The sequence below is a fragment of the Lepus europaeus genome, chromosome 1, assembly GCF_033115175.1.
Source record: "Lepus europaeus isolate LE1 chromosome 1, mLepTim1.pri, whole genome shotgun sequence".
In the NCBI taxonomy this organism is placed as follows: Eukaryota; Metazoa; Chordata; class Mammalia; order Lagomorpha; family Leporidae; genus Lepus; species Lepus europaeus.
Genome location: NC_084827.1, coordinates 90,242,482 through 90,262,457, shown reverse-complemented (window position 1 = coordinate 90,262,457; position 19,976 = coordinate 90,242,482). Strand labels below are relative to the sequence as shown.

Below are 19,976 nucleotides of genomic sequence, written 5' to 3'. Positions count from 1 at the left end.
GCGGCCGGCGCACTGCAGCCGGCGCACCGTGCTGATCCGAAGGCAGGAGCCAGGTGCTTCTCCTGGTCTCCCATGGGGTGCAGGGCCCAAGCACTTGGGCCATCCCCACTGCACTCCCGGGCCATAGCAGAGAGCTGGCCTGGAAGAGGGGCAACCGGGACAGAATCCGGCGCCCCGACTGGGACTAGAACCCGGTGTGCCAGCGCCGCAAGGCGGAGGATTAGCCTGTTAAGCCACGGCGCCGGCCATATTGGGAATTTATTAATAAGCATACGGTGCTATCATATGGCACCCCAAATTCCGGTTTCATATGGCGACCCAGATGGGACTTTCGGGGAACTGGCATCATATTTTAGGGAGCCAATCCTGATATCAGTTGGGCCTTCATGCTCCTAGAAACTTCACCATCCTGCAGGAGAGGGGCGTTTGTGAGAGATCCTGAGGTCTTGGGCAAGAATGCCCAAGGTGGACCAGTTTTCTCGTCATCCCTGGTGAGGCCTTCATAACATTCCACGCAGTGACAGGGTTGGTTCTCTTTTCTCTCACTGCTCCGTTATACCAAAGTTGAGAAAATACTCTGTCCTGAGCAGAATTCTGTCTTCCTTCCCCCAAACCTCAGGACCTCAGAATGTGACTGTATTTGGTGACAGGGGCTTTAGAGAGATAATTATAGTTAAATGAGGTCACCAGAGTTGGCCCTGATCCAACATGACCAATGAACTTAGAAAAAGAAATTAGGACACAGCCACATACAGAGGGAAGACGTGAGAAGACAGCTGTATAAAGAGATTTATTTATTTGAAAGGCAGAATGTCAGAGAGAGAGGGAGGGAGAGGGAGAGGGAGAGACAGAGTAAGAGTAAGAGAGAGTGGGACAGGACTTTCATCTACTGGTTCATTCTCCAAACAGCCAAGACAGTCAGGTCTGGGACAGGCGGAAACCAGGAGTCGGGAAATCCATCCAGGTCTCCCACATGGGCAAGGGCCCAAGTACTTGGGCTATCACCTGCACATTATCAGGAAGCTGGATAGGGAGCAAAGGAGCCAGAACTCAACCTAGCACTCCGAAACGGGATGCAGGCATCCCTAGTGGTGCTACAACATCCTGCTGTGCTGCAACACTGGTCCTAGATGTTCCTATCTAACAGGCACCCGATACTTCAAAGTTTCTTTAAACTATTTTTCTTGCTTGAGCCTAATTGCCTCCACTTAGAACATGGCTATGGAAACATTGTCACCAAGTGCTGCAGTCTCAGAAGAAGCCATGCTCTTGGTGATCTAGCCCAGAGCCTGGAGTGTCACACAGCAGTAGAACTTTCTCCAAAGCCTCCTGTTAGATCTTAAAAGCCCATGTGGGTTGTGCATTGTACTCTACAACATAGCTGTGTTCACGTCTATATTACAGCAGGTTGAATTACTTGTAATTCAGTTAAGCTGAGTAAATCTGATGCTCTGTGAAGATGTGTCATGTCTATTGAGGCTTCCAGTGCCTCCGACACATTACTGTGTCCCTTCAGGAGTCTACATACCCTGAGGGATTGGCAAAGATGTTGCCCAGGAATGTATAAGTCGGTTCACCTGTGTAGGAATAAAATATTACAGCTCCTCTTGCATGTATTTGAATGTTGCCATTTTAGTGTATGTTTTACATTATTACTATGCTATATATTGTAGTATGTAATTTAGTGCATGCACTTACATGTCACTAAATAAACATTCATGTAATACAGGTGCCTGCTCAACCAATTTTCACCTGAAAATCAGCACTACCAGAAATATTTGATGACCTTAGCCAGACCAAGTACCTGCAGCCAGACTTGGGTTTGGGCTGCCTGTGCTTATTTGGTGTGCTTGCTCTGTCCTTTCTTTTCTTTTTCTTCCTTCTTTTCTTTCTCTCTCTCTTTCTTTCTCTCTTTCTTTCTTTCTTTCTTTCTTTCTTTCTTTCTTTCTATATTTATTTACTTGAAAGTCAGAGTTATAGCCGGCGCCGTGGCTCAATAGGCTAATCCTCTGCCTTGCGGCGCCAGCACACCAGGTTCTAGTCCCGGTCGGGGCGCCGGATTCTGTCCCGGTTGCCCCTCTTCCAGGCCAGCTCTCTGCTGTGGCTAGGGAGTGCAGTGGAGGATGGCCCAAGTCCTTGGGCCCTGCACCCCATGGGAGACCAGGAGAAGCACCTGGCTCCTGCCTTCAGATCAGCGTGGTGCGCCAGCCGCGGTGGCCACTGGAGGGTGAACCAACTACAAAGGAAGACCTTTCTCTCTCTCTCTCTCTCTCTCACTGTCCACTCTGTCAAAAAAAAAAAAAAAAAAGTCAGAGTTACACAGAAAGAAAAGGAGAGGCAGAGAAAGAGAGTGGTCTTCCATCCACTGGTTCACTCCCCAATTGGCCACAACAGCTGGAGCTGTGCTGATCTGAAGCCAGGAGCTTCTTCTGGGTCTCCCACGTGGGTGCAGGGACCCAAGCCCTTGGGCCATCTTCTACTGCTTTCCCAGGCTATAGCAGAGAGCTGTATTGGAAGAGGAGCAGCCGGACTCGAACTGGCACTCATATGGGATGCTGGCACTGTATGTGGCAGCTTTACCCGTTATACCACAGCACCGGCCCCTCTCCATCCTTTCACCTTCCCTCCCTTCCCCATACCCCCCCACTCTCCATCTTCTCCTTTCTCCCATCCCTCTTCTCTCCACCCCACCCCCTTCACTTCTGTCACTTGCAGGTGAGCTGGGAGAGACAATGGGAAGCAGTTGCAGAGAAGCCCATATCTACCTGGAATCTGGAGGGTTTGCTTCTTCTGTCCGAAGAAGTCCTCAGAGACAGGCCCTCAGAAACCCTCCTAACTCTGTTCCTGGGCTGAGGTCTCGTGGCCACTCCACACCCCGTCCCTGCCACACTGGTCACCAGGAGGTGGCTGGAAGGACCCTGCTGTGCCCCTGGGTGGGTAAGAAAGGGGGTCTTAGGGCTCCTGCTGTCACCCTCTGGGTGGCAGAGCTGCTGCTCGTGGAGAGCTGGGCTCTGGTCTATCCCACATAAGCCAGGTGTACTTTGGGTACCAAAAGAGTGGACTTTAGCATCAGACAGTTCTGAGCTCAAATCTTGCCTTCTGCTCTCGAGAGCTCATTCATTTTCTGGCAAGCTGCTGGTGTTATGCTTCTGTGGGCCTTGTTTCCTTCCTGTGAAGCAGTGTGCAACCTGGGCTCACTGCCAGCTCTGCCACTCACTCACTGCCCTGGGCCTGGCAAAGCCACAGGAGCTGCAAGGGATAAAAACAGCTTCTGCCGTCTTGAGCGGCTGCAGACTCACCTGAGGTGAAGCATGCGATGCCCTGAGTCCAGCCCCTGGACACAGGGACCCTCCCAGGAGCACCGTCATCTCGGCTGCCCAGAGCGCCCACAAAGGCACTTGCGAGCTGCTGGGTCCCAGCCGTGGGGCGCTAAGGAGGAGCCTCAGCACCACCCTGTGCTGGGCTGTGAGAACCCCAGGGAGTGAGGCGGAGGGGCTGATTCCTGCCATCTGCTCCTTTTAGGGTCTGAGAAGCTGATGCAGGGGAGAAACTCCATGTGGGTGTTGGGTGACTTCCTCATCCACCTCAACTGATGGTGGTGCCTCTCTCCCAGGCTCTCTCAGAGACACGAGGGGCTGGCTCCCCATAATGTAGGGGCCATGGGGCCATGGCTGTGTGGCCAGGCACGCAAAAGAGCCCTTCTGTGGAAGGCTCAATGCCATTCCTTTAACTCAGTCCTGGGGGCCTCCCACGAGAGGGGGTTCAAGACCAACGGGGTGATCTCTCAGGTAAATGTATGCTGTGGAAGTGGCCATCTGTCCCCCTATGCTTCCATCTGTTAACCAGGCCACTGCTCAAAACCAACACACGAATCACAGCAGTGATGCCATGGCAGGCCTCCTCCTCCCAGAACAGGGCTTCCTGAAGTCCATCTTGCAGCGCCAGGAAAAGTCGGGACTCCCCATCCGCAAGCAGTGGCAGTGGGGCAGAGCCGCACCCAGGGAGAGCAGAGCCACAAGGCCACAGCGAGGCCAGACTGCTGGATCCCAAGCAGCACGGGCCCAGCTGCTGGAAGAGGGGCCTGTTCATGGTGAGGGCTTCTTCAGGAAGTCTGTTTGGCCCCAGATGTTCCGACAAACAACCAAGTTGACGGTTAGATCTGCTTTCCCAGAGGGCGTCCGGTCACAGGATAGGATGAGCAGACATGGAAGATTCTGGGCCTGGTTGCCCTAGCAGGGACCCCAGCTGGCAAACTTCAGCAAGACAGCTCCGACCTGTGGGCCCCACGCATTCCTGCTCTGCCAGAGCCCTGTGTGGCCAAAGCACACCCACCGTCCCTCACTGCCTGGCCTTGCACTTCCCTTATTGAACTGGTGCTGCTTTGCATGTGCAGATTCAAGATTCAGTTGGCAATGGTACCCCAGTACTTCTTTGCTAGGGGGGTACAGTGTGCTTGCATGTGTATCTGGCTGTGCTTCACAGTGCCTGGGACAAAGAACTTCCCTCAGGGGAAGTCTAGAGTATGTTGGGGAGGAACCAAGAGATTGCAGAGCCCGACTCCTGCCCATATACATGGAGAAACTGAAGCACAAAGTGACACTTGTCCAAGATTACGCAATTAGCTAATGGCAGAGTTTCTAACACTTCCTTACAAACAGCTTGGTTTAATAAAAATTAAAGACAGAAAGTGGTATAAGAATTGGAGATTTATGATATCAAAATGAACATCTACAACATTTTCTAAGGGTTCCATCATTTAAAATTGTTGCCCTGGGCTGGCACTGTGGCATAGTAGGTTAAGATTCCTCCTGTGGCACTGGCATCCCACATGGGCATCAGTTCATGTCCCAGCTGCTCCTTTTCCTATCCAGCTCTCTGCTATGGCCGGGGAAAGCAGTGGAGGGTGGCCTAAGTGCTTGGGCCCCTGCACCCATGAGACCCTGAGGAAGCTCCTGGCTCCCGGCTTCAGATCGGCCCAGCTCTGGCTGTTGTGGCCATTTGGGGAGTGAATCAGCAGGTGGAAGACCTCTTTCTCTGTCCCTCCCTTTCTCTGTCTGTAACTTTGCCTCTCATATCAATAAATACATCTTTAAAAAATAAACATAAATTGTTGCCCCTTTTCCCCCTTTGATTCTTGTGGTGAGTCAAATTACATCCACGAAGGCCCTACTTCCAAATAGTCACGTGGGGGCATCAATATATGAATTTGGGTACAATTTCGTCCAGGACATTCCCTGCACTCCCCAAAGTAGCGTTGCTTTGGCACAGATTTATCTTTGCCCACATGTTGTCAGAGGTCCTGGGATCAAGCCTGCCCCGACCCTGACTTGTCCAACAGGCCCTGTGTGGGCGGGGAGCACGCGAGGCCTTTTCTCTCTAACACCTTCAGTCTCTCCCACTCAGGGAGCTTGGTTCTCACCTGGTCTGGTAGGGTTCCTTGGGTCGCCAGGCCCTGAGACCCATTCAGGATAATGAGCTCAGTAAAATCCAGTGAAACTGAAAGGCCTGAGCCGAGCAGGGGCTGCACCCCAGCTGGCTTCAGGGCGCACTTCCCTCTCACGCCCTCGGCGAGGCAGGAAGGCCGGCAGCTGAAGCCAGGACTTGGCGCCTGCTTGTGTGGTTTCCATCACGGCTTTGTTGCAAGTCTTCTTGGTATAACTGGGCCTTGGCATCTTCATCTGCAAAACTGAGGATGATCATAGCACCCACCTCACAGGCTGGATGTGAGAAACGAGTGAGGCGATTCCAACGGAAAGGGCTTCATACCGCACTTGGCATGGAGTTAGCACTACAGGGTGCTTGTTAACGCTTACTCGCGGCCCCTCCGCTCTCTCCTTGAAGCTGTTCGCTCCTGCCCAGTTACTGCCTGACTTCCTCACGGCTGAGGCACGCACACGACCCAGTAACAGCCACATTCTTCTCATCAACTTGATTTTCAGCTCAAGGATCTGTTGTTGACGACATCTTTTGTCTGTGCCCCTGGGTTTGAAATCCCTAAAAGAAGGAATCTGATTGTTCCCTATTCATCTTGTTGAACCCAATCAGTCAAGGAAACTTGAGTTGCCCCCCTCCAATCAGGCCCCTGCCCAGGCCAATCATCTGGGGCTAGAAGAGTGGAGGGTAACCAATTCCCTCTGTTCCCAGCAGGCACTTGGGTGTGACTAGACTCTGTGAAGGGAGTGAAGAGAGGCAGACACCCTGTTCCTACGGCATCATCCTAGAAACAACCCCAACCTGTGGGCTTTCCCATCTGTGTGGGTTATTTCACTGTACACCATATTGAAAGAGAAGTCTCTCTCTTTTCTTTAAAAACAATTTATTTATTTATTTGAAAGTCAGAGAGAGAAGGAGAGACAGAGATGTTTTCCATCCGCTAGTTCACTCCCCAGATGGCCACAACGGCTGGAGCTGTGCATGCGGATCCAAAGCCAGGAGCTTCTTCTGGGTCTCCCACGTGGGTGCAGGGTCCCATGGACTTGGACCATCTTCTACTGCTTTCCCAGGCCATAGCAGAGAGCTGGATGGGAAGTGGATACGCCACTGCGCCGAACCCAAGAGAAGTCTCTTTTAATGGCCTTTCTAAACCCGCCCTAACCCCAGCCTCTGCCTTCCCACTCTAACCACACCTCCGAAGTATTTCCTTGAAGTCTCTAAATACTTCCTGGAAAGAAAATCCTCAGTTCCTTTTCTACTTGGACTCCCTGAGTCTTTGAGTGCATCCCACATGAAATTTCTTTTCCCATTTTCCATGCTGCTAACAGCTTACTTACTTCAGCCACTTCAACAGGGGCTTGGGTGTCTGATCTTCTGTCTCAGATTGTAAGCTTCTAGAAGATTGTGACAGATTGTCACAAAATGACTAAACTGTACCATTCAAGTGACCATTAGCAGAGAGAGGCTTAAAGGTATGCTGTAGGAAGTGTCATGGCAACCATAATTCCACACAGGGAGGGAACCCTGTTAAATGAATCCAATCCACACATAACCAATTCTTCCTATGACAAGGGGCATAAAGCCTTTGCTCCTTTTGGTGCTGTGAATGCGTCTGCATCTCCAGTGGGAAAACCAACCATCACCAGAATGGGAGCAATGGAGATAGGAGGCTACAGAAACCACCATGCAGGGCCAGGCTTTTCAGAGTTTTGTAGAGGGCATAAAAGGATTTTGTAGAAGATCATTAACACTGTGCATTTAAGGGCTATGTTTGTGCAAAGGCTGAGACTTATCAACAAGAATGCATGGCAAGAGGCAGCAGATGATACCAGAAAAGAACATGGGAAACCGAAAGTTGACCTAGATGAGACCAGAGCTATGCCTTCAACTAGACAGTGTGAGTAACTGCCACTTCCTTTTATGGAGGGACGCCAAAGGTAATCCTCAAGGTTATTTGTTGTTAAGTACAGAAAAAAAAATATAATATATCTATGTATATATATCTCATTCTCACCACAGATTGACCCAACAAATATTTGGAATAGATTTCAAAGATACACTGAGGCGTTGTTATATATCTGGACTGAATGGGCTCTCTTGGGGCTGGCGTGGTGGCACAACATCTAAAGCTGACACCTATGGCACCGGTTTGAGTCCCAGGTATTCTACTTCTGATCCAGCTCCCTGCTAAAGGCCTGGGAAATGCAACGGAAGATGGCTCAAGTGCTTCAGTCCCTGCATCCATGTGGGAGACCCGGAAGAAGCTCCTTGCTCCAGGCTTTGGCCTGGCCCAGCCTGGAAAATTTTAGCCATCTGGGGGAGTGCACCAGCAGATGGATGATCTCTCTCTCTCTTTCTCTCTCTTGGTGTCTCACTCTCTCTGTAACTCTTTCAAAATAAATAAACCTTAAAAAATGGGATCTCCACTCCCAATAGACTCCTAAATGAAGTTATTAAGAGGCCCTCGATGTAGAATTTTGTCTCACTGAAGTCTGTTTGTACCTGTGTACTATAAATGTAGTAGGTTCTCAGTCAGTCTTTGCTCCATGGACAGGATTCCTGGAACAAATCTGGTCCTTCATGCAGGACATTTTGCCACAGTGTCTTGACTTTCCATGCCGGAAATGCTCTCACGGGCTTTTCAGCCAGACCAGAATGCCGTAAGGGCTGATTCTGGCTAATTTGCTGCTGATTCAGTCTTCTGCCAGTGCACCCTGGGAGGCAGCAGGTGAGAGATCAAATTCTTGGTCCCCACCACCCACATGGGAGAACAGGATGAAATTCTGGGCTCCTGGCTTTGGCCTGATCCAGCCCTGGCTGTTGTGGGCACTTGGAGGGTGAGTCAGCAGATGGAGGACCTCTGTTTGTCTTGTTTTGTTGCTCCTCCTTTCAAGTAAAGGAAAATAAGTAACTAAACATTAAACACACACACACACGCACGCACACACACACACAGAGAAGTCTCAGTTTATCAGCATGAGCTGACTCTGCACTACCCTTGGTACAAAACTCAGCCCCTAAAATAACTCTAACAATAAATCCAATTATAAAAAACCCTTCATGATTCTTTGCAATTTCACTGAAGATTTTTGGAGGCACACAGGGAGATTGTGCCTCTGTGCAGCAGGGAGCATCTTTCTTACAAATCTTGAAAAAAAAAGATTTATTTATTTGAAAGGCAGAGATACAGAGAGAAGGAGAGAGAAAGAAAGATCTTCCATGTGCTGCTTCACTCCCCAGATGGCTGCAACAGCCGGGGGTGGACCAGACCAAAGCCTGTAGCTCCACCTGGCTCTTCCTCATGGGTGGCAGGGGCCCAAGCGCTTGAGCCATCATCTGCTGCCTCCTAGGATGCAGGAGGCTGGATCAGAAGCCAAGGTGGACTAAATCCCAGGCACTCCAACTCAGGATGCAGGCATTCTACTCAGGGGCTTAATCCACTATGCCACAGTGCCCATCCCTAGAAGCGTGGAAATGTACCCAATTGTTTTATCAAAATTGTCTGTCCACCTGGTGTATTCTTCATGTTAAAAAAAAATTCAGGTCAGAAACTTACCATGACCCAGAATTCTTGACTTTAAAGAAGGTTGGAAACAATTACTCTTCGAAAGGAAAGCTGTTCTCTGAAGCAGGCAGCACTTTGTTCTCCACTCGGAGAGCTCACGGCCCCTCATGACGGCAACTGCGTCGGCCTGGTCTCCTTGGGCTGATCTGGATGCCTTAAAAGCCGCCACACACACACACACACACACACGCTTGCCCTCTTCCTAGGATGCCTCATCCCCTGCCTGATGCCCTCGGACATCTGGGAAGAGCCACGAAGCCTAGAGAAAGGAGAGCAAGCAGCCTCTCCTCGGCTTTGCTGATTTAAGCGGACGATGGCCTGTCCAGACAGTGTTGTTTCCTTCACACTTGCTTTCCTCCAGCTCCAGTGATTTTTTGCTTCCCACTCTTTGCCAAATAAACCAGGCCAGTGAGGATCAGCAGGAAGGCACAAGCCCCTGACACCCTTGCTTATTTGGAAATCTGAAGGAACCGCCCCATTCTAAGTAATCCCTGTTGGATTGGAAAATGGAGACAGAGTCTGTGAGAGGTCAGAGGAGATTACCAAGGCCATCTTCCACGAAAGCTGTTTAAAATTAACTTGGCAGGGAGGCCCAGGTTCTGGGGAGACGCACCACAGTCCGGGGCCCAAAGCCTAGGGCATCCAGTGCTTCTGGCTATGCCCCCACAGGCGTGAAGCAGAGCAGCCCAGGGCCGGATCAACAGGCACTTCGCAGAGGCCCCGCCCCTGGGAGCTCAGTGTTCAGCTGCACCCGCCCCTCCACCAGGGTTCAACACACCCAGCCCCGTGTTTTAGCAAGATGTGTCCAAGTCGTCATCAGAGTCTGGAAAAGCCTAAGTAGAGGATTTGGACATACACTTTAAATAAATGGTAATCCTCCCCAGCACTGTCAAATATTACCACTTCAGAATCTAAGTCCTTCTCCTCCCTTTTTCAAAGCACTCCTTGGGATATTATCTATTTTCTTTTTCATGCTGCGCTTTTGAGTACAGCTAATCCTAGGATAGTGATGAACACTGACCCTTCCACCTCCCACCACTGCTCCCCATACTCCCAAGTCTTCTGGGAGTTTCCTGACTCTGGGTTGGGGAAACATTGTTCTTCTCTCAAGACTACCCGTGTCTAAATCAGGGAGGAGCACCTATGGTTAAATGTGAACAGCAGGACCCTCTTACAGCCCCACGGAAGACTGGTTTTCTCTAAGATGCACAAGGGCCTTGTCATTTCCCACCTGGGCAGGAAAGAGCACAGTAAGGCTTCGCCTGTATTTCTGCTAGTAACAACATCTAAGCATACATCACTCTTTATGCCTGAAGCTCTTCTAAATACTTCATCTACATTAACCTACACAATCCCCAAGCAATTTTACGAGACAGGTTTTGTTATCATTCCCGTTAGTTGGCCAACAAAGCTGAGACACTAACGAGGTAACCTACATAGCTACAGAATAGCTGAATTCACATCCTGGGAATCTGGTCCCAGGACTTTTTAAAGTCATCTTTCCTAAATCATGGGAGCCACTCAGTGGCAAAAAACAAGACCCCAAGTTTCTGTCTCTGAAGTTGAACATGCTTTTCCTTGCCCTGCCCCCTGCACCCCCTGGTTTGAGGGATGGTAGGTTGTGCACCCTTTTCACATCTTAAGCTACTTATTTGTAGGGCCAGTTCCAGATCCACTGAGAGCCTGAAGGTTGAAAGTTCCCCAATTCCACCTGATTTCCATTCTACTATGGTTACCACAGCCAACCCACTTCACATCTTGGGAGAAACAACTTTTTGATTTACTGGGAAATACTTTTGCTGGTCCACTTGTGCACGAGGCACAACAGAATCTCCCCAGGAACTACCCTTGGGCATGGATCCAGGAACCTGGGGCTGAAAGGAGAATCATCGCAGGCCTCTGCGAAGCTGGTTCTTCTGGTAGCACCCGTCCTGGGCAGGCAACCACTCTGCTGCTTTTCACGGCTTCCCTGGGAAGCACAGCAGCTCTGGACACAATACTTCCTTAGGTTTGTGGACATCTTCACTGGCAGGAGGCTCCCTTCGCTGATCTCAGTCTTTGGCACTATGGTTTAATAAACATTCCCAGAGTGCCTGCTAGGTGCTAATTGTGAAGAGCTTTATCTACACGATCTCATCCGATCCTTCACAGATTTATCTGAAGCTGGTGCCGTGATTCAGTGGGGTAAGACGTTGCTTGTGACACCAGCAGCCCAGAGTGCTGGTGTTGAGTTCTGGATGCTCTGCTTCCGATCCAGCTTCCTGTTGATGTTCCCGGGAGGCGACGGATGAAGGCTCAAGTTCTTGGGTTCCTGCCACCCATGTGGGAGATTCAGATGCAGTTCCTGGCTCCTGGCTTTGGCCTGGCCTAGACCTGGCTGTTGTGGTCAATTGGGGAATGTGTGAACCAGCAGACGGATGATCTCAGTCTGTCTCTTTCTCTCTTCGTGGCTCTTACAAATAATAAATTAAAAAAAAAAAAGTTATCTGTAGCATCTCATGCTTTATCAAGTTCACGAGGGAAGTGCTATTATTATCTGCCTTTTGTAGTTGAGGAAGCTGAGCACACCAAGGTTAAGTAACTTGCCCAAAGTAAAGCAAAACAAAAACGAAGCACAGACAAAACAAAACTAGTTAGTGGCACAGACTAGATTTGAATGTGTCTAGGTTGGGACCCTGCAGGGCCCAGTTCGTTATAATGAGCAGTCCTCCCCTCTCCCAGTAAGCGTCCAGTTCCTGTGGACAGGTCCCTGTGCTGGAGGGAAGGGCTATTTGCTGGCCTCTGGATCACTGGATTGAATGCTTTTTATTTCATTGCATCTGTGTTTTTAGTGCATAATTAGCTTTAAAACCCCCCATTGTTCGCTGAGTGTAGGAGGTGACTAACTGTTGTTGGGGATACTTTGGAGAGGCTGTATATAATCACAGGCTGGAAGGGATGAGGGAAGGCCACTGTGGTCCCCTCTTCTGGGAGGCAGAAATCCCTGCAGCCAGATGGCTTTGTTCTGTGCCCTGACCCCTGTGGGCCTGCTTTCCTGTGTTCCATAATCCTCAGTGCTCACCTGGCGCCTCCAGCACCTCGCACACGGCGGCGCTGCAGCTCCTCGTTTGCATGGGAAGAAGCGATCATGCCAAAGGCCCAAGCCTGGCCTCCACTTATCTGGGCATTCTGGTGAGGAGGCCTTGCTTCCTATTGCTTTAGCAAGATGCTCCGGGATTTTAAACTTTCCCAAATTTTGACTATCAAAGTAGAAACACTACTGCTTTCTCATAGGTACAGAAAAAACAGGAAATGATGTTGTTGGCAGCTAAAGATGTACTGAGTAGCATTTCTTTAGGACTACAGGTTGAATATCCTTTGTATGAAATTCTTGAAACCAGAGGTGTGGGGATTTCTGATTTGTTTTGGATGTGGGGATATTTGCATATACATAATGAGTTATCATGATGATGGGGCCAAAGTTTAAATATGAAATTCATTTATGCTTTCATATACACACGACACACATAACTTGAAGGTAATTTTATACACTTTTTTAGTGTGCCTGCATTTTGACTGGCCTGTCACATACATAAGGCCAGTTGTCACTTGTGGTGCCATGTCAGTACTTAAATGTTTCCAGATTTTTGGTTTTCAGACCAAGGATATTCAATCTGTAAAAAACTGAATTTATATACAGATAAACACACGTACCTCAAGACCAGGATAGAACTTGCTCAACAATATAATACAAAGAATTATGGAGGGTTTGGAATTTTTAAAAAAATTTTTTGAGGAAGTACATGCTTTTTAGAACTGCTGTACTTCCCATGATATATATATATATATATATATATATATATATATATATATATGTTCTTCAGTCTTATCCCCATCAAGATGCCCATTTTCAACACTGGCTAGAATAATCTTTCTAAAACACAAACCTGCTCATAACACCTTTACCTGAAAACCCTACAATAATTTCCCACTACTATACATTAAGTGCAAAGTCTTGAGATGACTTACCCAGACCTGTGACCTACAGCCATTCTTCCATGCTTCCTCTCACCTCCAAGACTTTGCACTTGCTGTTCTCTATGTCCTTACCATACTCTCAACCCTCCCCTACGCCATGCCACAAACATCCTTTGTCTAACTAGTTCCCAGTCATCTTTCTCTGATTCTTTGCCAAGCCCCATCCCCATTAAACTCAGTCAGCAGCCCCACGATGTGCTTCCATATCTTTTCCTTATTGTCGATCATACTTACACATTTATTTGGCTGTCTCCACCATCAGCTTGACAAGGGCAGAGAATGGACCTGTCTCATTTACCTTTTTTTTTTTTTTTTTTTGACAGGCAGAGTGGACAGTGAGAGAGACAGAGAGAAAGGTCTTCTTTGCCGTTGGTTCACCCTCCAATGGCCGCCGCGGCCGGCTCACTGCGGCCAGCGCACCGCGCTGATCCGAAGACAGGAGCCAGGTACTTCTCCTGGTCTCCCATCAGGTGCAGGGCCCAAGGACTTGGGCCATCCTCCACTGCACTCCTGGGCCACAGCAGAGAGCTGGCCTGGAAGAGGGGCAACCGGGACAGAATCTGGCGCCCCGACCGGGACTAGAACCCAGTGTGCCGACGCCGCAAGGTGGAGGATTAGCTTATTGAGCCGCGGCGCCGGCCTCATTCACCTTTGTATCATTATTGCTGTACACAAGGCATGGCACTCTGTCAATATTTACTGAGTGAATAAATATATCAATGATACCCACAACCTCTCCTAAATTGCTTCTTTCAGAACTCACAAGATGTTCATACAAAAACTGATGTATGAGCCAGACTGCTATTGATAGCTATTAGAATACACACATAACATGGTCCCCTTTGCCAAATTTGTCACCCTGGCTCAGAGCAGGCAGCTGTGCTATCATCTGGAAGTCTTCCATTACCTGAAGCTCCCTATCTGACCCGAAATGGGCTAGCAGTTTTCCCCAAACTCTGGCCCACATGCAATCAAGGAATGCTCTGAAGCCGTTACCTGGGAGTTCTCAAAACATGAGTGCATCAAATGAGTTCAAGGTGAAGCTGATGGCTAATGTATTTATTTCTTGAACCATGAGCTGAGACTACTCCATTGGCATAGATTTTGGCTAGCTGTAGGCATGAGTTTCCTGTCATTGACAACATACAAATACGCTTGTATTTTACACAGACACGTGTTCCTTCACTGATTCTGGGGTTTCTGAATCCCATTTTGTCCTCTGCCCCCATTCCTCACCACAGGAGACATTTGGTAACACCTCAAGTCATTTTTGACCATCATGATTGGGAAGAGTTCTACTGGCATTTAGTGGATTGAGGCCAGAGATGCTGCCAAACATCCTATGATGCACAGGACTGTCCCTAACGCAAAACTGATCTCGTCTCAAATGTCAGAGAGCCAGGGTTGAGAAGCTCTGAACTGAAGTGGCACTCTGTAGCCACCTGGGCTCAGAAGAAAAAGCTCTATTTCTGTGTGTAGTGTTTTCCAAGACATGTGGAATCAAAGTAGAAAAGAAGTTAAAAAGCAGTCAGAATGCTGGGGCTCTTCCCAGCTTAGACAGAGAGACGTGCAGCTTGACTCAAGTAGGACCACTCACTCTGGGTAGTTTTCCTAAGTAGATTCCTGGCATAGATCAATAAATGTGCTATGGAAATCTCACAGTGAAAGGCATTTAGCATGGGCTAGAACAGATTCTCGAGTGTGGAAAGGAGTTCTGGAGAAATCAAAACCATATTTGTTTTTCACATTGCAAACACCCAGGTCGCCTTTTTTCCTAATAGTATAACCATTTGAATAAAAATATCCACTTGCAATATGGGTGAAATGTAAACTGCTACTCTTCTAAACAGACAATCCAGTATATTTGTACTTAATCCATAAAGGCATGATGTTACAAAACACATTTGTATATTATGAAGCCATCTGGCATCAAATTTTCCAATTTATAGACAACTTTGTATTTACATAACAAATTATTAAATCAACCATTTTTCCGGTTTATAAAAGGTCACTGAGGTACACACACAGTGTGTATAAAAGCAGATAAGGCTGATAATACATATTTACAGCAGATACAAATTAATCTTTCATATTTGAAGATAATGCTTTTTATATATTTTTTCTATACCATACTCCCCATTGTTAGCAGGATTTCTCATGCTTGAGTTGATTATTGCTTTTGGCTCACTGATTTAATATTCACTTCTGGGTTGTTTACACGTACGCACGACTAATGTTCTTACCTCTTTGGCTAATGCAAATGTGATAGAGTGAATGAAAGAAAAAAATAAACAAAGTCAACATTACAGTTCTGGCTGGCTGATACTTTTTGTCTATATCCCCCAAATGAATCAAGTAATGCACAACTCGATTTATACACTACTCTGGAGAGTCTTGGTCTTGCATTACACCATTTGGGCATAAATGGGCAAAGTCAATAAGATACTAATAGATTTTCAGTAAGGTCTGGAATCTTGGCTTTCTTTTCATAAACAGCAATGCGATCAGCATCACAAGCATCTTAGATTTTGAAATTTTAACTCAACAATGCTTGTGATTCACAAGAGAACACTGCAAACTCCATGGCAGACGATCCAAGTTAACGATAACCTGCTGTCATGGTCCGAAATAACAAGGAATCATATCGTGTGCTGGAGAATCTTCAGAAAACTCACAGAAGGTGAAATAATCTCCCTCAGCTCTTCCCATGATTCTGCAGTGTTACGTTCAAATAAGAAGGCATTGTTTACTTAAGACATAGACATAGCAAAAACTTAAAGCCAGTATCCAAATAAAAAACTACAAGTGGCCCATGATATCACAAGGGATGGAGCTCTCCCATTCACAATGGGACTGAAAACTACAAACCAAACATGTTCCTTTAAATAAATAATAATCCTAGATTGCTTTTAATGCTACAAACAAGACAAATTACACAAGAGCTGCTCAGTTAATTTCATGTATTTGAAATATTTGGAAACTACGTAGAGATGCAGTTTATTCTACTTGTGCTTCCTAGGATTGTTAGGGATACAAAATAAAGTCAGATTTCCTTTTCCAGCAGGCACTATTATGTCCTTTAAAGCAGCAAAAAATTTTTCACTGTTTCCATTCTTGGATTTGTTTTAAAAAAGTTTATTTTGGGGAATAAAAAATTGCTAACATAGAAGTGCTAGACTTCATTTAAAAAAAATGAATTGGCTTCAGTACAGTGAGAAAGAAATGGCTCTATGGGCAAAACTGAAGTATGAGTGACCAATCTTTTAATTGTAAAGTAGGTGCAACATTTAAAAAAAATGTTACAGCACTGCATGACCTATAATGCTAACAATATTTACATTAACTGCTTACATGAAACCGTAAAACTGTAAGAGAGGGGAAAAGCCCCACGTGGACTGCAACAACTATACCTAGCACCCACATCAAAGCCATTAGGAACCAGTGAAATCATGGGCACAAACATACTTTACATGCTCTACTGATGTAAAGTACACAATGGCAGGGAAGCACAAACCAAATTCACTCAAAGTACCAAAAAGAAGGCTTGGACAACACAAACTCAGCCTGAAGACAAAGAATCAAAGACTAGAAAGTCTTCTAGATATCACACATCACACACAAACACACACATACAAACCCAACATACAAACACACATGTGGATCTATCTGAATAAACACAACTGTAAAGAAAAAAAACGTAGAAAAGCAGGTTGGTGCAAAAAAAAAAAAAAGGACATTAACGGTTTAAACATATCAAATACATCAACTTATAATTAAAAATGCATAAATAAAATACCCAAAAGATGCCTTCACGGGGCTGTATGAAGGGCTGGGCAGGCAATCCTACCATTACATAAAAGGCAAAGTGAAACTACCCTCTGAAGGAAGGGTTCCTGCTTCCAGGCCGTGAAGCCCAGTGTGGCCAGTTGCACTTCATGGGCCTTGGGGGGATAGGGGTGAAGGTGGGAACCGCAGGGACAGAGACACACAGGAGACCCAGAAAAGAACTAAGGAGGAGCTGTGGCTATCAAAAGTGAGCCCAGGTGGCATGTTCTGTGCTGTGGCCCCAGGAAACCAACTTGAGGGATGACCTTGGTCTCCTTTTTCCTGAGTTACTGGAACTCTGCTACATGACAGGGCTGAGGAGCTGGGGGTGGATGGGTGGGGAGGTGGTAGTCTTCAGGAGAGGCGGGGTGGTTTCAGAACCTGCTAGGGGAGAGACTCCCAGCAGCCTGAGAATGAGGCTGTTGAGTGAGTCCCCAGCTAAAGGACAAGGCAGTGTTCTCTCTCCAGGGGCTGGAGCATTTGGGGTGGAGGACTACGAATCCCATCTTTTGACCATCACCAGTGGAAGTCAGGCCGGAGACCTGAAACTTCGCTACCTGTGTAGGAGATAGGGTCACACCGCCACCACCAAAGCTGGGAACAAAAGACGGAAAAGTTTGTTGTGCTACATTTCTTATTAATTACCTTGTACTTTACAATGGCTCACAGTTTTAGGGTTGTATACTTGTAGTATTTTTCTTTCTACATTTGTTTCACATTTTTCCTTAATATAATATAAATAATTTGGTTAATAGATTTAACCTGCACATTTCAGCCACATGAATATATATAAGAATCTGTTAATGGTATAAATAATTCTTTAAATAAAATAAATCTGATATGTTACATAATACTGATAAAAAATTACCACTGCTAACAATTTTGTAAGCCACCTTAACTTCTGGGGTTAAGTAATATGGATCAATGGATTTGAAACTTGCTTTGATGATTTGTATTTATTTTTACTACTACAAAAAAAAAAAGAATTACAATCAACCTGCCTCTGATAATGGTTTCAAAGTGGGGCTTTTGCCTCCTTGTACGGAAACAGAAAGTTTTCCCTTGTCAGGTACAATTTGTAAGAGAACCCCTTTGTAATTCTGACCATCAGTGGTGATACGCTATCTAGTTCAACAGGTGGCTATCAAACACTAACTACAGAAATGGCTGAGCAAAATATTCCATCTAAGATTTTTTTTTATAAAACCTATTCTGTTTTAAAACTTAGGTAAAAAAAATATGCAACAAATGGTTGCAGCTTCTGCATTCTTGATTTAGACCTGTGAGCCCTCATCCCTTTAGAAATCCGCAAGGTTGCGATTTCCGAGACACCCAAAATTGAGTCCAGTGCTTCCAGGTAAGGTTCATTCCAAACAGACAATATAAATGGACACGCAGTGGTGTGCAGTGTACGTCGTAATTCAGGTATTACATCATCATGCCTTTTCTCTGCTGTTAAATACAAAAACAGCATCTTTTACATTATCATAGAAAAGCATTTAGGTTGTATTTTTATTTATCACTTTACACTGGTAGTCTCTGGTAGGTGTACTCCATAGAAACCAAAGAATTTTGTACACTATTTCTTTGTACAATAAAAGATAAAGTGTGCATTAGGTACGCTTGTACATGACAATATTGTACAATATTTACATTTCTGATATCACCATGAAATTCTGTATTTTTATATACAACATTGAAAATTCTTCAGAAACATCTGGACTATTTCTTATAATCACAATTTTAGCATTATAGAAAAAGAGTTTCTCCGTAATCTCTTGACCATTTCTCACTCTCATCATACAGGGGTTTTGATTGGTTTTCCAGCATTCATTATCCTTCCTGATCAAAAAAATCTGTATCACTATTTCTTTTAGCACCCTGTGGTGGTGGTAGCTATCTGCCATAGTTTAAATATTGATATAACATGGGCCATATCAATACCTATATACAGATATATCTGTGCCTGTTCCTTTGATAAACACTGCACATTAGTGGAGTAGTCTCTGTTATCTGGAGATCTTCCTCCTCTTGGGTTTGGGGGGTCTCATCTGTCTGTCTCCCTGTGGGATTTGGTGAACCTGGAAGTTAAAAGGCAGAAAAAAAAAAAAAAAGAAGTTGAAATCACAAGCAGCATCTAATTTCTGACCAACAAACAGGGTAGGTAACAGATTCTAGCTTCTACTTTCATCTCTGATATCCTGAGGCATTTAAAATTTTTACTGAGACATTAGTGAGCCCACAGTCACTGCAAAGAAATTGATAAGCTGAGCACCAGTCTGCGGACTCTGATAAACAACTGGAGGAAATCAGAAGCGGGAGACAGGCAGTTGCTATCCTCACCGCACATTTAAGAAAAAAAGTAAAGCCTTCCTTGTCATACATTCCTAGATCACCAATTCGTTAGACCGGAAAAGTAGGTAAAAACAAACACACTCTACTTAACTTCACAACTATGAAGAAGGGGCAAAGACAGTAAAAACAGCACACACAGCTCAGCCTGAGGATATTTATTTACCAGAAGAATCAGGATGGAAAAGAAACTGCCACCACCATCTGTTAGCAGATCTCAGAGTGGCATTCCAGGGCAATTTTAGACACTACAGCAGGAATTAGAGGCCTGGAGCAGGGATGAGCGCTACTGGAACATTACACAGCAGGTATGGTTTTGAGAGGCAGGGAGGAGATGAGCAGGTGCCTCACATTGTATTATGGCCACTGAGGAGTGGGCAATGTCACGACTCAGGAAAGGCGGAATGGGCCCAAGGCAGTGGTGTAGCAAATGCTTATCAACCTGCATTTGAAAACAAGCCTTCTGTAGCATTTGCCAATTTATGTGGTATAATTACTTGCACTATTGTCAATTTCAGCCTCCCTTCGCCATGTCACAGAACTTAGAGTTAGGAAAAGATGTGCACAACTAGCTCTTGGGATCCCCTTCAAGTTCAATTATGTTTAAATTCAATTATGTTTAAAATTCAATGTTCAAATTCAATTATGTTTAAAAAATAATGTCTAGAGGCCAGCGCTGTGGCTCAATAGGCTAATCTTCCACCTGCGGCACAGCACACTAGGTTCTAGTCCTGGTTGGGGTGCCGGATTCTGCCCCGGTTGCTCCTCTTCCAGTCCAGCTCTC

At 46.3% G+C, this 19,976-nt stretch overlaps 1 protein-coding gene across 5 annotated transcripts in view; it reads right to left on the bottom strand.

Moving 5' to 3' along the window:
- Positions 1 to 18,177: 18,177 nt before the first annotated feature.
- The window catches only part of MBD5 (methyl-CpG binding domain protein 5), a 264,810-nt gene continuing 263,011 nt past the window's right edge, over positions 18,178 to 19,976 (bottom strand). For 4 of the 5 annotated variants that reach the window (XM_062186379.1, XM_062186390.1, XM_062186370.1 and 1 more), the window contains one exon: positions 18,178 to 18,921. In XM_062186379.1, the coding sequence (XP_062042363.1) occupies positions 18,850 to 18,921 (72 nt within the window). In that variant the 3' untranslated portion in view covers positions 18,178 to 18,849. The remainder of the gene's footprint in view (positions 18,922 to 19,976) is intronic. The other variant, XM_062186409.1, reaches the window with a different exon arrangement.